Here is a 14,696-nt window from a genome sequence, read left to right as displayed (position 1 = left end):
AGGAAACAAGGAATAGAGGTTAAGATTGGTATGAGAACAGACTACTGAGATAACACTAAACTTTTAAAAATATTGGTATAATATCTGCCCACAGAGTATACAAGAAACAGAACAGAACGTTGGTGCAATTTTAACCTGATAATTCATGAAAAGGACTGTTTTTGATGAGAAAAAGTTCATTCATTTCCTTGTAAACACTGAAAGAAAATTAAGAGAAAATTTAAAGTTACTAGGCTAAGAAAATGCAGCAATCATTCTTATGTTCCCTCTCAATTAAACAGGCAAATCACCCACCCTAAAGACAAGTGTTTATGACTTTGAATATTTATCAGATTACATAACCATTGTGGCATCCTTTGTCATGCTAGTCTGGTTAGGCTTGATGAGTGTTGGAGACATGGTCAAGACTAACCATGCTCTGTAGCACCAATTGCATTTTGATATTATAACAAAACCTTTCCTATAAAAGCTGGTGCATCTTGAAGTGAATTTAAATTAATCCCACTTTGAACCCTTAACACATAAAAGGCTATATAATATATACATTAACCAAGTTATATAAAAGTAATGTGGTTTTTGTGGCAAAGTACCGGACGCAAAAATATCAAGCAGGCATTTTCCGTTTAATCTATTTATTTTCAAAGTTGACCATTTAATTACGGTAGTGCAATTTAACTGATAGTATTTCAGTGGTAATAATAGTGTATTATAGTAATGGTCTGTACCCGACAAATAGTTGCAACGTGGACAAATGTTTTCAACACATAGCGTTGCTAGGTTTGCAGTTCATCACTTGCAGGACCTGGTTCTGCAGGAGTCTTCTCTTCGTTAGTAATACATGGACATTGTTCGTTTCCATCCTCCATTTCTTCACATTGGAAGTCTCTTGCAATTAACTCTCTAGCTAATTTGATATTCAGTCCTTCGTTGCAGTGCAGCTTCCTTCTCAATTCAAACTGCCGCTGTTTTTCTTGTTTGTCGAGGAAGGTTTTGCTGGTGTGAGGCCCGTCGCTCTCTGGCTCTGTCATCTTCAAGTTCTTCGGCTCAGAGGTATCAATGGCTGCAAACTTCTCAGCTAAGATGTCTAAGGTCGTGGCTCTGGTCGGGTCTTTTGTTTCCAAATCATACGCTGTATCTTCTCTGCCATCTTGCATACTGAGGTGGGAAGTGCTGGGCTCATTTATCTTCATTAAATCATACTCTCTGTATGAAGGGCGGCATGTCGCCAGGATGTTTGATTCGTCCCACCTTTGAGACTTTTTTCTTTGTACTTCGGTAGTCCCTCCGGACTGCTGCTTGGGGGCCTCTGCCGCCGGGGAAGCCGCCATAGAGCTTTTTTTCTTGAGGATCCCCTTGATAGGCTTGTGTGAGGCGGCGTAGGCCGCCATGCTGGGGGAGTGAAGGGCACCCCTGTGTGAGGGTTGGGCAACTGCAGCCGCTCTCTCCGCGCTCCAAGCTGCGCAGCTGCACGGGCGTCACAAAGGACGCCACAATGGTCGCTGCCACCGTCATTGCCAGCGTCACCGCCTTGCGGCCCACGCTGACGTTTGCTTTGCCCTTTTTTCTTAATGAAGTAAGGAAATAGCCCCGAATTGCACATAACGCAGGAAAGCACTGTTTTGTGAATTTCTGTAACCCTGTCTGTGTATGGGGAGGTTATGTAAAATGTATTTCTTACTGAGGGTCACTGTCAAAAATGTGAAAGCCAGTACTTTGGTTGGAAAGATTAGAAGTGTTAGCACTAGAAGTCAGTTAACTTTTGCTTCTCCCTCCTGTTGCCATCCACACCTCCCTCTTTCCATCTGCACACACACAACCCATTGTACCCCTCTCCTGTCTGCTTCTCCGTTAATGTCCCCAACGTCCAGCCACTTACACTAGCTGAGAACCTGGGCATCAATCTCTGTGCTTTCATATTGCCCATTCTCAAGTCTAGCTCAGCTACTGGCATAAATAGTTCAAGAAACTCTGCAATTCCATCTCTTCTGTCACCATCTTGTTTCAAGTCACCAGCATATCTTGTGGGGATCACAGCCACAGTCTATTGGGCCTCCCATAACTCCCTCCCCCTCCACTGCTTTCCAACCTCTTATCTACCCTCTAGCCAGAGTGGTATTTTAAAAACACCTGTAAAATCTTGTCACATCTCTCTTTTAAACCCTTTAACAGCTGCCCATTTTCTTTAACACAGGGACCAAAATCCAGAAAAAGACAAAAATCAGCTCCATGATCTGCTGGAAGCTTTCTCCCTGCAAATTCTCCCCAACCTGCCTCCAACTTTCTGTTCTGGACTTTCAGTTCCAGGAGCACTCACCTTCTTTCTTGTTCCAGAGCATTTTTTCTAGGTTCTTCCCACAGCCTGGAATGTCCCTTCAAACTTCAATTCAATCATTACTGCCTTAGAGGGGTCTGTTTCCTGACCCCTAAAGCAAATAGGCTTCGCTGTACTTTTATGGCTTCTCTTATTTTCCTTGGCAGCACATAGAGTTGTTTCATTTATATTATCTGTGTACATTACATAGTAAACTCCAAAAGATACAGGATGGTGTCTGTTTTACTCACCATTATCTCCAGCTTTGTGTCTTCACAACACAATGCTGTACCTGGCACACAATACATATTACAAAAAATGTTTATTAAATGAACAATAAATGGTAGGGGACAGGGAATTGGAAGAATGAGATGTGTGAGTGGAGGAAAGGGGGCTCCAGAGCCTTTATAGTCAGTTACAATTTGTCCAATCAGTCACATGGGAAAAACACTCCATATGTGGAATTCAGGGGCTGTTACAAAGAGTGACTTTGGAACATGTTGTCTTTCACAGGACTCACATTTCACAGGCAGTGACATTCTTCTAAAAAACAAAAAGGAAATTAAGATCCAGTTTCACATTTTCCCTCCAGGTAGTATTCACAAGATTTTTTTCCTTCTGATAACATTTTGCTTCCTCTTCTCTCCCTCAAGGTTTTTCTAAATTTTAGAACACAAAAGCAAAAGCATGAAAGAACCATAAAACTTTTACAAGGGTCTTAAGCACCTTAAGTTCAAGTTGTCCTGTATTCTCCAAAGTCTTACTAACTTCAGGAACTCTGCAATCACTTTAAAACTGTGTTATTCATCTCAGAAAAAGAATTTCCTAATACCATGCTCTTTGAAAAAAGCTGTATTGTGTGGTGAGGGCTTTCAAGGATTCAAAAGCTGATATTCAAGGCTATAGGAAAAACCTCCAGTATGTGAGGGGAAAAAAAAACCTTCATTATTCAGAAATACTCCAGGCGACCCTTTTAAAAAGCCTAACTGAAAGGCAGCACAGATCAGCACAAACACAATTTGTCCTCCTGACTAGTAGGCACAGTAGGCCTGTGCACGTTTAGCTGTAAACAGGATGTTAAGGGAGACTGATTCCAGTGCACTGGGAGTTTGCTTTTGTGTGTACACAGTACCCACCCCCATATACTGTGATCTGAATATACAAGCTGCTCCATAGATAACGAGTCAGTGATCTAGTAGTTCTGAAACTCCTCATTCAGTAGCACAATGGCAATTCATATGCTAGGGCAGGGGCACTGTGATTATGATCTATTACATGGGCTATAAATAAAGTCGTTTAAAGAATGAAATTACCAGGCATTACAGATTTCAGTTGCACATTATTTAAAAGTAATTCCTTCTCACCTGTCATTTGTTAATCATCTGCTCAATGAAAGTGGCCTTAAGAAAAACCCAAATTTTGAGTTCTCATATTAAAAATTATTAATTTAGTCATATTAAAAATTCTCGATTTAGTCAACACTATTACAAGCCTAAAAGTTAGAAAAGATCTGCAGTCTTTCCAACATTCTTCTTTTACACGGTACACTTGTTATTGTCCTAGGACAAGGGATGAGCAGATGTTTCTGAGGTTCCATCAGGCGTGTGCACGTGTGCGTGCACATGCATACACACACACACACACACACACACACACACACACAGAGTCCCCTAGGTCTGACTAAGACTTTCCCAGTCAATGACACATTATATGAAATTAAATACAGGCCTAGAAACTCTTTATTTCAACAAATATTTAGTAGCCATCCATGATATTTCCAGTAGGAGAACCTTCATTTTGAATGCACAAAAAGAGAAGCTGTGCTTCAGTTGTCTTCAATCGGTTAATATTTGGCAAATACATCTAAATATGCATGCTGTTCTATCATCACAGTTTTATAAAACATTAAAAATATCACTGTTATTTAAAATGTTATTTGAATTCATTGCTGTTTGTGCAGGATCAGAGTATTTTGCAGGGCACTGCTTGTTAATCGTAATAGTAGATCACTCAATAACATCTTTTCTTCCACTGAGAATCACCTCTCTTCTTCTATAGAGATATTCTCCAAATGCCATAAGTACAAAAATTGGTTCAAAAGGAGAACCAAGCCAGGGACACAGAAATTCTCAAACACAGGTGGGAACACCTAAGAAACCAAGAGTTACCACAAAAAGGGAAGGTATCCCAGATGTTCTACTTGGTGTCATTAGCGAGAGATTAGTAAAATATTGAGAAGGCAGTGGGCTATTTCTGGACCAACTGTATTGCCAGTAGTAGAGATTAATAGTTCACCTATGTGGTATCTGAAATCATGCATCAATCCATCCAGGAATTGTCCACAGTGCTTGGAGAATTATGCCAGATATTGTGTGGTTAAAAATAAAAGTGCTATTAAGTTTTGAATCTGTTTCTTGATGAAACTTTCTCGCTCTTACACTTCAAATCCACATTTCTGATATTCTGCTAAAAATCCCTATCTTAATTTGGGTTCCCTTAGAAGCCGACCCTGAAACAAGGATTCAAGTGCAAGTAGTTTACTTGGGAGGAGGTCTGCAGAAAACACTCGTAGGGCAGTGAGGAAGTGAGACAGAGAAGGGCAAGAGGCAAAGGGTACATTACCAAAGCAGTTCCTACTGTGGACAACTAGAACGTAAAACTGCTGGGAAACAGGAAATCAATGTAGAAGAGTTACCTGCATCACCCACCTCCCCTCCACGGTGAGGAAGCTAGAGTATATTTATACATCAGTTGCTGCCATCTTTACTTTAGGCCTGCTGGGAGTGGGAAGGGGTATTAAATTTCTAGTACTCTGGATTCCTATTGGAGCATCAGGTATGAGTTACAAACTTGCTGATGCATCCTCACATTGGCTTTCTCCCTTCCCTGTTTGACTAACCCCTCTCCTCCTATCCTGATCCTTGGGATCACAGTCCCAAATGAGTCTTTTTTTTCCATCCTTTCTATTGCAGGCAGAACCCAGACTAAGACAAGGATTGTATACTTTATCTTCAGTTCCCCTACACCTAACACAGTAAATAATTGGCACATGTCCATACTCTGTGGCACATGTCCATATTTCTAGAAAGTAGGTGAGTGAACTGAGGGAAGTAGACACAAATCTTTTGAAAGGAGGAGTCTGACAATATGGGCAGATCTAAAAAGGTTCAGTGAGGCAATGGTTTTACATCTTGTTCATTATAAGTTTTAAAGCAGTAAAACTTTTTCCCCAAATGAAATATCACATAGAATTAAAAAAAAACCTGATAAAATTAGAGCTAGGAAGCAGTAGAGCAGGTCTGTCTGAGTAAAGGTGGGGACCCTAGAGTTTTCAATGCCTGGCATCTCAGAGGTAGCTTTTGTGGCATTACAGGGACCTGAGGAGGGAGGCCAATTTAAAAACCACTGCAAGAGAGTATCACTGTCCAAATCAGGAGTATTTGGTTATCCCAAATGTTGATTTTCTGAGTTGTCACTTGTTTTGAGAATGGGGGTGAAGAACTTTTCTACTGTAGTGATTCAGACAAGCACATTTGTTGAGAGCAGATCACAAAGTAGATATGACATGAGTGAGAATTTCTGATGTTACATAGTAAGCACCAACTTGCCCCCCCAAGGGGATCATCTAGTTTTGGAACATTAAATGAAGAAAAATGTCATGATTGGGAAGATCTGCCAGAAGTTATGTAGAAAATAATGTTAAAATGTCAGAAAACAGGGCTTGCAGGGATTGGCTGAACAGTTTGTAGTAGAAAAATGTAGTTTCTGCCCCCTAAAGTACACTAGGATGGTTCATGGTTAAGAAAATGAAAGGGTGTTCATCTTCTTGCTCTTGACCCTACTTGCTCAGGGAAGACACTATTGATTAAATAGAACATGCTCACATCAACTATTTTTGTATATAAACATTATAAAGTTAGACTCCAGAAAGTATTATTTTGGTTTAGATGGAAATCCTGAAAGACATATCATCCAAGTTCCTCATTGCCTAGCTGAGAAGATTAAGGACCAAAAATGTATGGTGGCTTGCCAAGGTCACACAGTTGGTTAGTGGCACAGCCAGCAGTAAAACTCCAGGTCCTCTGGCACTGTTATGGCAGGGCACTCTCTTATTTGCTGTATGCTGCCTCTAGAAGTGGTGGGAGTCAGTGTGTATCTCATACTCAAATCAGGTATTTATACAAATTTAGATAAAATTCCCCTTTCATCTCTGCCTTTTTGGCTTGCACCATTCTCCAGTAGCACACGCACTTTAAAAGAAGAAAAGAAACGGCAAAACCACTATTTTCAGAAGGATTGAAAACATGAACCTCATGTCTTCTGAATAGCAAGTTAAAATATGAGGTGCAAGTTCAGCTTGAGGCACAAGTAGAAAGTTTTGGGGGCAAGGAATCAATAGGCCAGCTGACCAGCTTTTCTAGTTCTGGATGAGCCATAGTCAAATTAGAAAAGCAATAATGTGATTCAGGGCAGCACAATTCAATTTTGCCAACAACACTGAGATTCCTTGAGGCAGCCCTTTAAAGATGACATTATAGACAGGATTATTTCCCATGTGTACAAATATGGCTGGGGAGAAAACACACACACAGAGACATAACACAATGTGTGATCCATTCTATTCTGGAAACAAATTTTCTTGTTATTATATATCTATATTTTTGGAAAGAGCATTATAAAAACAGCAAGAGTGTAGAATAGAAAAAGAAATGAAATGCTGCAAGTCTCTTTTATGATGTTTCACACAAAAAAAGAAAAATAACTCACAGAATCATCAGATTTCTTAGAAGATGCAGTAAGTACATTGTTAGCATCCCCATGACTCACTAACAAGATGTTGTCTGCAGGGAGGTGGGGCAGCAAAGCTGTCACCAAATTCCAGTCAATGATTTATAGTATTTGTGACTACCACAAGCAAAGAGTGTCAGCTGGCAATTTATTCTGGCTGATGTAACCCGACAGAGTCTTCTTCCTTTCTGACAACCAGTCTAGTAAGTAAGGTTAACACATTTCAGCTCTAATAAACAGAAGTAAACCTAGCAGTGGAGTTTGGTTCTATCTTAGTCATGCCTATGTGTTGGTTGTATATTTAAACAGAGCCAGCAAAACAGTTCATGGCAGCCACTCAGACACTGTGACAGAAAGGACAGAGTCACAGAGAGTAGAAAAGTGGTTGTCAAACTTCAATGTGCATCCAAACCCCCTGGAGGCTTGTTAAAAACACAGAGTACCAGGCCCCACACTCCCAACCCCTGGGGCTTCTGATTCAGTAAGACTGGGGCAGACAGAGTCTGAAAATTTGCATTTCTAACAAGTTCCCAGATGATGCTAATGTGGGTCCAGGGCCTGCACTGAGAACCACTAGAGTTGAATAAGGCCCTGCCCCATCTGGCAGGTGACTCAGACAAATCCAGATCCACAGCTGGTGACAACACTCTCTGCTCTCTGGAAAGCCAAGTAAACACAAAAGAGTGTAGTACAGAGTGAGAGGAATTCATTCTGCCAGAGGGGGACCAGGAAAGACTTGTATAGTAGGTGTTTCTTGAATTAGGCACATGGTGGAAAAGGGCCAGAGGATGGTGAAAGTGGCTTGTGACAGATGAGTACAAATGGTTTTAGGATTAATCTGTAATATGCTACAGCACTAGGATGGCTACTCCCTTTATAACTGTATACAAGAAGGGGCCCATTACTCTTTATTTAATCAAACATTTACACTGAGTACTTTAAGTGATTCAACATATAAAAAGAAACCTAAAAGAAGGAATTGGCAGGATGGGTTCCCTGGCATTCCCTCCAACTGATTCTCTACTGTTGTTTGCACTTTCTCAGTGCAAACCAGAGTTGCATGAATTCCTCAAAGACAGAGTAAATTTTTCTTAGCTGTTAGTTTTCCACAGGGAATTATCATTGTAACAGGTTACACAGACCTATACATATTTCATAGGATAGTGGCTTGGTCACTTTTTAGGCATCTGATAGTAGTTGCAGAACATATTATTTTGTACAGTGTAACTTTCTTGGCACCCCTGAAATCTCATCTCATAGATAGCTCCCTGCAGGTAAGGCTGGCCATATATGTCCAAGTATGCTTCATCCAATAGCCAATCTCTCTAGATGGAAAATACCTCACATGTAGGGATCATGTTTCTAATGTTTTCACTGTAGCTTCTAATGCACACAGTAGGGCTTAAAAATGCTCTCATTAATACATAGCAGTAATCGATGCAAGCACATCTATCAGACAGTCATTGTTTGGGGCTGTTCCAGCTGATGGCTGCTTAGCCCTAATAGAAAAATCCTCCCACAGTGGATAGACACCACTCTTCAAAGAGATTAGCCTCCATCCCAATGTAAAAAAGTCACTCTGGATAATTGTGCTCAAAACGATATATCCTACCATCAGTTTTTTTTTTGAGAAATATGCACTTAAAAAATACAAAAGGGAATATTGCTTCATGGCTCAGGCAATATATCTCTGTCTCTATTCTTTAAGTCTTAGTAGGGTCAGTTGTGCCCTGAATTATTCCATTTCCTATTTCTCTGTGCCATTATACTTTCAAATATTTCAGAAATAAAGTCCTTTTTTTCATTTTACTTTTCCATGGGAAAGTACCAAATGTGACAGGACCTGTCATCACTTAATGAGAAATGGCTCTTGGGCCACTTATAACTATTATTAAGATGACATTTTCCCCTCTGAGTATCAACAGGAAACTGAGATGCATGGGCTCTAAAACAAAACAATAAAGGACCAAAAACAAGACAATAGCCAAAGAAAAATAGAAGAAGCAGTTTTATGAGTTTAGGCTTAGGCTGATAACATTTTCAAAGGCATCCTGAAAAATTTATTTTTAGGAAAAAACAGACAAAAAGCAAAGAGACACTAGGGAAGTAAGATTCAGTATATCATGAGGTTGATTAATTTTCAGTAGACTTCTTGCATTAGTGACTCAGTCTTCTTACAAAGAGCAAAGTCCCTACCATTGTCTGTTCATCAAGGAACTTATGGTAGAGAAAGCCATTTCTAGATGGGTTTCTAACTCAAGATGAAAATCATTAGTATTACAAGCATGTAGAGTTGAACCTAAAACAACATGGGCTTGAGCTGTGCAGGTCCATTATACATGGATTTTTTTCAACAATACTGTAAATTGTTGAAAATTGTTGTATTTTCCTCATCATTTTCTTAACATTTTCTTTTTTCTAGCTTACTTTCTTGTAAGAATATAGTATATAATACATAAAGATATAAATATGTGTTCATTGACTATTTATGTTATCTGTAAGGCAATGATAGGCTATTAATAGTTAAGTTCAGGGGGGTCAAAATTTATATGTGGATTATTGACTGCACAGGGGGTTGATGCATTGTTCAAGGGTCAACTGCATGTGTAATGCATTGCTGCAAAACTGATACTGGGTATCACACTGCAAACATGAAGTAATGTATTAGAAAAACACCATGAAGTAGTGAGTACTTACAAACACTGTTTTTCTGTTTTGATGGCATGATGAAAAGTTTCAAAGCACCCTTGTCTTTCAAGTTATAGTACCATTTTGTTTCTATGCTTTCATTTCCCAATAGATCTTTGCCATGTGCCAACAGTCATGTGAATGAGGATGGGTATGAAAATGATATGTGGTATATAAAACTGAAAACAACAAAGGAACAAGAAGAACAAATGAAGACACAAAACTCATAGACACAGACAATAGTTTAGTGGTTACCAGAGGGTAAGGGGGGATGGAGGTGGTAGATGAGGGTAAAGAGAGTCAAATATATGGTGATGGAAGGAGAACTGACTCTGGGTGGTGAACACACAATGTAATATATAGATGATGTATTACAGAATTGTAAACCTGAAACCTATGTAACTTTGCTAACAATTGTCACCCCAATAAACTTAAATTTTTTAAAAAGATGAATCACAAACTCAAAACTGTCACAACTAATGCTTGGATTCTTGAAAGTTAGAGCAAATGCCTGAGTTATGAATTGAAATTTTGTGTGGAAGAAATCTGCCAGCAACATAATGCTGAGTAGCAACTGTTCTCCAGAAAATAGTTTGTCTCCTACGATAGCATGGAAGTGTTAAAGGTCATCCAAAATTTTGGAGGCATGAAAGCAGAGATATAAGGTTAGATTAGATTTTATTGCAGGTATTGACATCATATCTGGTCCTGTTATTTTCATCTAGATTCCCAAAATCTCTGAGTTGGAAAGACCTAATATTTATCTAGGTAAGTTCTCACACTTTAACGTGCTTATGAATCATTTGGAGATTTTGTTAAAATGCAGATTTTGATTGGGCAGGTCTGGAGGAGAGGCCTGAGATTCTGCAGGTCTAACAATCTCCCAGGTAAAGCCAATTGCTGCTGGTCTGTGAAGCACATTTTGAGTACCAAGGTCTAACAACAGGTTTTTTTTTGTCCTATAGTTTTCAGACTTTCTAGTGTTTTGTAATTATGTCACAGGTAATTTGTTATGCTAATTAAACCACCAAGGGTTTTTTTTTACACTATAACTATATGAGTAGCTATATCTATTGCATATTTATATCTCTATTTCTATTTCTGCCTCTATTTATAGCTATATTTATGAATGAAAGCAAATTAAGGTTATCCTAATAGTGATATTACTCTTCTTGACATCTAGCTCTGACATGCTATCCTTAGGGGAAAGGAAAAAGGTAGGTTCCTGTCATGGGATTACACATAGGCCTGTTTATACCTTTGGTAATGTGTTGCACTTGTGAATGTTATCTGCCAAAAGATTGATAATTTGTAAACTAGTTCAATCTTTTAATTGGTGTTTTGAAAAACAGGTCACATTGAATTCTAAATAAATCTTTATTGGACTTTGTTGTTTACAAAAATAATACATCTCCATTAACAAATTTAAACAATAAATATCTGTGCAATGGACAAAGTAATAAATATGTATGCCCTCCAACCCTCTGTTAACTGTTTATTGTGTGTACTTTCTAATGAAGCTTTTGTATACTATATATATATATTTTTAAATAAAGTATATCAATTGCTCTATTTGCTGCTCTTATTTAATATTTTGGAAACAACTATTACAGGTCTATTAGAAAAATTCAACCAAGTATTTTCTTATTTAACATTTTAATCGAGTTAAAAATAATTTCCTTGGGCTTTAATTCCAGTTTTGTGATGTATAAACTGGTTTTATTAAGAGGAAAATGAGGGGTGGCTGGGTGGCTCAGTTGGTTAGAGCACATGCTCTGAACAACAAGGTGGCCAGTTCGATTCCCACATGGGCCAGTGAGCTGCACCCTCGGCAACTAGATCAAAGGCAATGACTTGAGCTGAGCTGCCACTCAGATCCGGTGGGCTGCCAGATGGCTTAGTTGATTAGAGCGTGTGCTCTTAACATCAAGGTTGCTGATTCAACTCCCACATGGGATGGTGGGCTGTGTCCCCTGCAACTAAAGCCAAAATGACAACTGGACTTGGAGCTGAGCTGCACCCTCCACAACTAGATTGAGAACAACGACTTGACTTAGAGCTGATGGGTCCTTGGAAAAAACACACTGTTCCCCAATAAAGTTTAAAAAAAAGAGGAAAATGAATAACAACCAAAGTGTTTTCCCAGGACACTAAAATGTCAGTTCCATGTATGCTAAGATATTTGTCTGGATCAGATATATCCCAAGATCATACAAAGGAGCCTGACAAGTATGCATTTAATGAATTAGTGTCAGCCAGACAGTGTCAGGACAATTAGGAGGTGGGTGGAGAGATCAGGACAGGCTGTCAATGGAAGGGGCTGAGGCATGCCATCTATCTATTAAATGTTTGCCCTTGACATCATCCAGTAAGAATTAACATGTTTGGCTAAATTGTGTTGTGTATAATTTTTTTTAATGGCTGGTCACATAACAAAATTGTCCTTCTTGATCCAGCAATGTAATAAAATAGATATGCATTTTATTTACCTTTTTAATGTACTAAGATTACTCTTCAGAAAACATTTATTCATTGAACAAATGTTTCTATACTTAACACCAGGACCTAGGAGTCATGTGTATAGATCTTGGCAGTACAATTAGGGTGTGAGTGTAGGATGGAGGAAATACTAGTATAATGAGGACCCTCATCTTTAGCATAGTACTATACCTGAGAATGTTGGAAAGCTCCACAGCCACTCAGTAATTATCATATTCAACTTCCAAGTAAGAGAAATGTGAGTATTTATTTTGTCAATCAGGAGAAAAAGAGGCTTGGCCATATTTTGTCCTGTGCTGATCACCCTTAAATGCACTCTTCCATGTCCTTTGGCTCCATCTGGGGACAAAAAAAATCATCAAGTCATGTGGTTTTCAGATGATCTAGGACATTTATAATTTTGAAGTTGTTATGCAAAGAGGAGAACAAAGACTCTTTGCTTCAGGGACATTAGTTATAAAGATTCACTCAAGCTTTGAACTTGTTTGTATGCAATTCTACACCTTTTAAGATGCAAATCATTTTGTCAGATAAACCAGAGGAGATCTGTTGAAAAAATACTGTGGACTTTGGCAGTTTAATAAGAGGCCTATTTTCAAAACATTGCCATATGCAGTGTGGGTCATGTCAGGTGATCTCACTTTGATGCTACTTGAGGCTAATGAAGGGGCAATAACTTCTGACAAATGGTGCTGCAATCTAATAAAGTGAATGCAGGATAGAAAAGGCCAGATTCTATCATCATTTTTACAGCTAAGAATCTTTGTGAACCTAAACAAATTACTTAACAACTCCAAGCCTTGGTTCCCCCATGTACAAACAGAATAAATGTTAATATGTTCTTGACAGGGCTGTAGAAAGGATCAACTGAGATATGGTGTGGAACGCCAGCTTAGCACCTGCAAGGCAATAAGTGGTCAACAAGATTATTAGTATTATTACTAATAAGAATAAAACATGAATTATTTTGTTTTACTGTAAATTCCTTATACTTCTCTTTTGGAGAAAGGTCTAGCCAACATGTGTACTCAACTTCCTGCTTTCATTTGGCGAGCACTATAGTTTGCTTTTAAACTTTTGTTTTGGCTGGAACTTGAGTATCAGAAAACTTGAAAAAGAAGAACATAGGAGAATGAATATTATTTTAAAATTGCACTGTCTTGCAATCTAGCCTTGAGTCTATTTGGCCAGATCAGTCCATAGTGGTGCTGAAGATACCTTTTGCCCTCTCCTTGGCCTGAGAAGAGCTGTCAGGAATTGATTTTCCCATTCCACTTTAACAAGCCCATTCTTAGACACTATGGCTTCTCGGTTAAGTACTTCTGAAACACATATTCTTTAATTGACAGATTATTTCAGCTCCTCACAACCATTGCCATCTATTATGCTGAGCAATCTCAGTATTCAACTGCCATTAAATTAATATGTATATATGTAATAAACTGATATGAAGAAAAGTTACTGCACTAGGCTTATGATAGAAAAGCAAATATTTCAAATCTGACATAGTATGACTGTGTGGTTATAAGGTATGACATTTTTTATGTATAATTTAGTAGTGATAAGCTTGCATCTCCCTAAAATAACATGAGTTGTTAATCTTATTATTGCCCCCCAAACATATATGAATCCTTCATTACTGTAGGTATTGTAGGGGATGAATGAACTTGGCCTTCAGCTCATTTTTTCTAGTCTTTCCTGTTATGCCTATACCCTAACCTGAAATGAACAAAGAAACAAATACAACTACGTATAACAAATGAGGTCACTTCTGTACTTTTTAACACCCATTTATTAGGCAGGAGCCAGAATGATCTTTTAAAAAAGTAAATCAGATCATGTTATCCCCTTGCTCAAAGGCTTTATTGTCTTTCCATTCAATCTAGAAAAATAACCCAAATTCCTTAATCAACAGGCTTGTAGTATTTGGGCTCTGCCACCTCCCTTTCTGTCCTTATCTTCCACTGTCTCCCCTCATCACAATCTTGCTGTTCCTCTAACTGCAGTTTGCTTCAGCCTTGGGGACTTTGTACTTGCTGTTCTCTCTGTTTAAAGTATTCTGTCCATAATATTTTGGACTGCAAGGCTGTCAGGTCTCAGCCCAAAGGTCACTTCTTCAGTGAGGCCTTCCTTGGCCACCAACACTAAATTAACACCTTTGCCTTCCAACACTCTTACCCTTCTGATTATTATTATTATTAATTACAGTACTCATTACCACTCACAATTATCTTCATCTTTGTTTTCTCATTTGCTACCTGTCTTTTCCTCCTAGCATGAAGGCAGGACATCATGCATCTTATTCATTGGTATATCCACAGTGCTTAAATCAGTACCAGGCACAGAGTAGGCACTTAATAAATATTCAGATGAATAATAAAGTAATGTCTCAGAGAGACGGTATGTCTCT

General features: G+C 38.6%; 1 protein-coding gene across 1 annotated transcript; it reads right to left on the bottom strand.

The window, feature by feature from the left end:
- Positions 1-773: 773 nt before the first annotated feature.
- Positions 774-1,388, bottom strand: PPP1R2C (PPP1R2 family member C). Its single transcript, XM_019648879.1, has one exon. It carries the CDS (start codon positions 1,386-1,388, stop codon positions 774-776), a length of 615 nt encoding a protein of 204 aa, XP_019504424.1.
- Positions 1,389-14,696: the final 13,308 nt, after the last annotated feature.

This window comes from Hipposideros armiger, unplaced genomic scaffold (genome assembly GCF_001890085.2).
Source record: "Hipposideros armiger isolate ML-2016 unplaced genomic scaffold, ASM189008v1 scaffold_7, whole genome shotgun sequence".
Lineage (NCBI taxonomy): Eukaryota > Metazoa > Chordata > Mammalia > Chiroptera > Hipposideridae > Hipposideros > Hipposideros armiger.
Note: the sequence above shows the minus strand (reverse complement) of the source record. Positions and strands in the feature narration are given on the sequence as shown.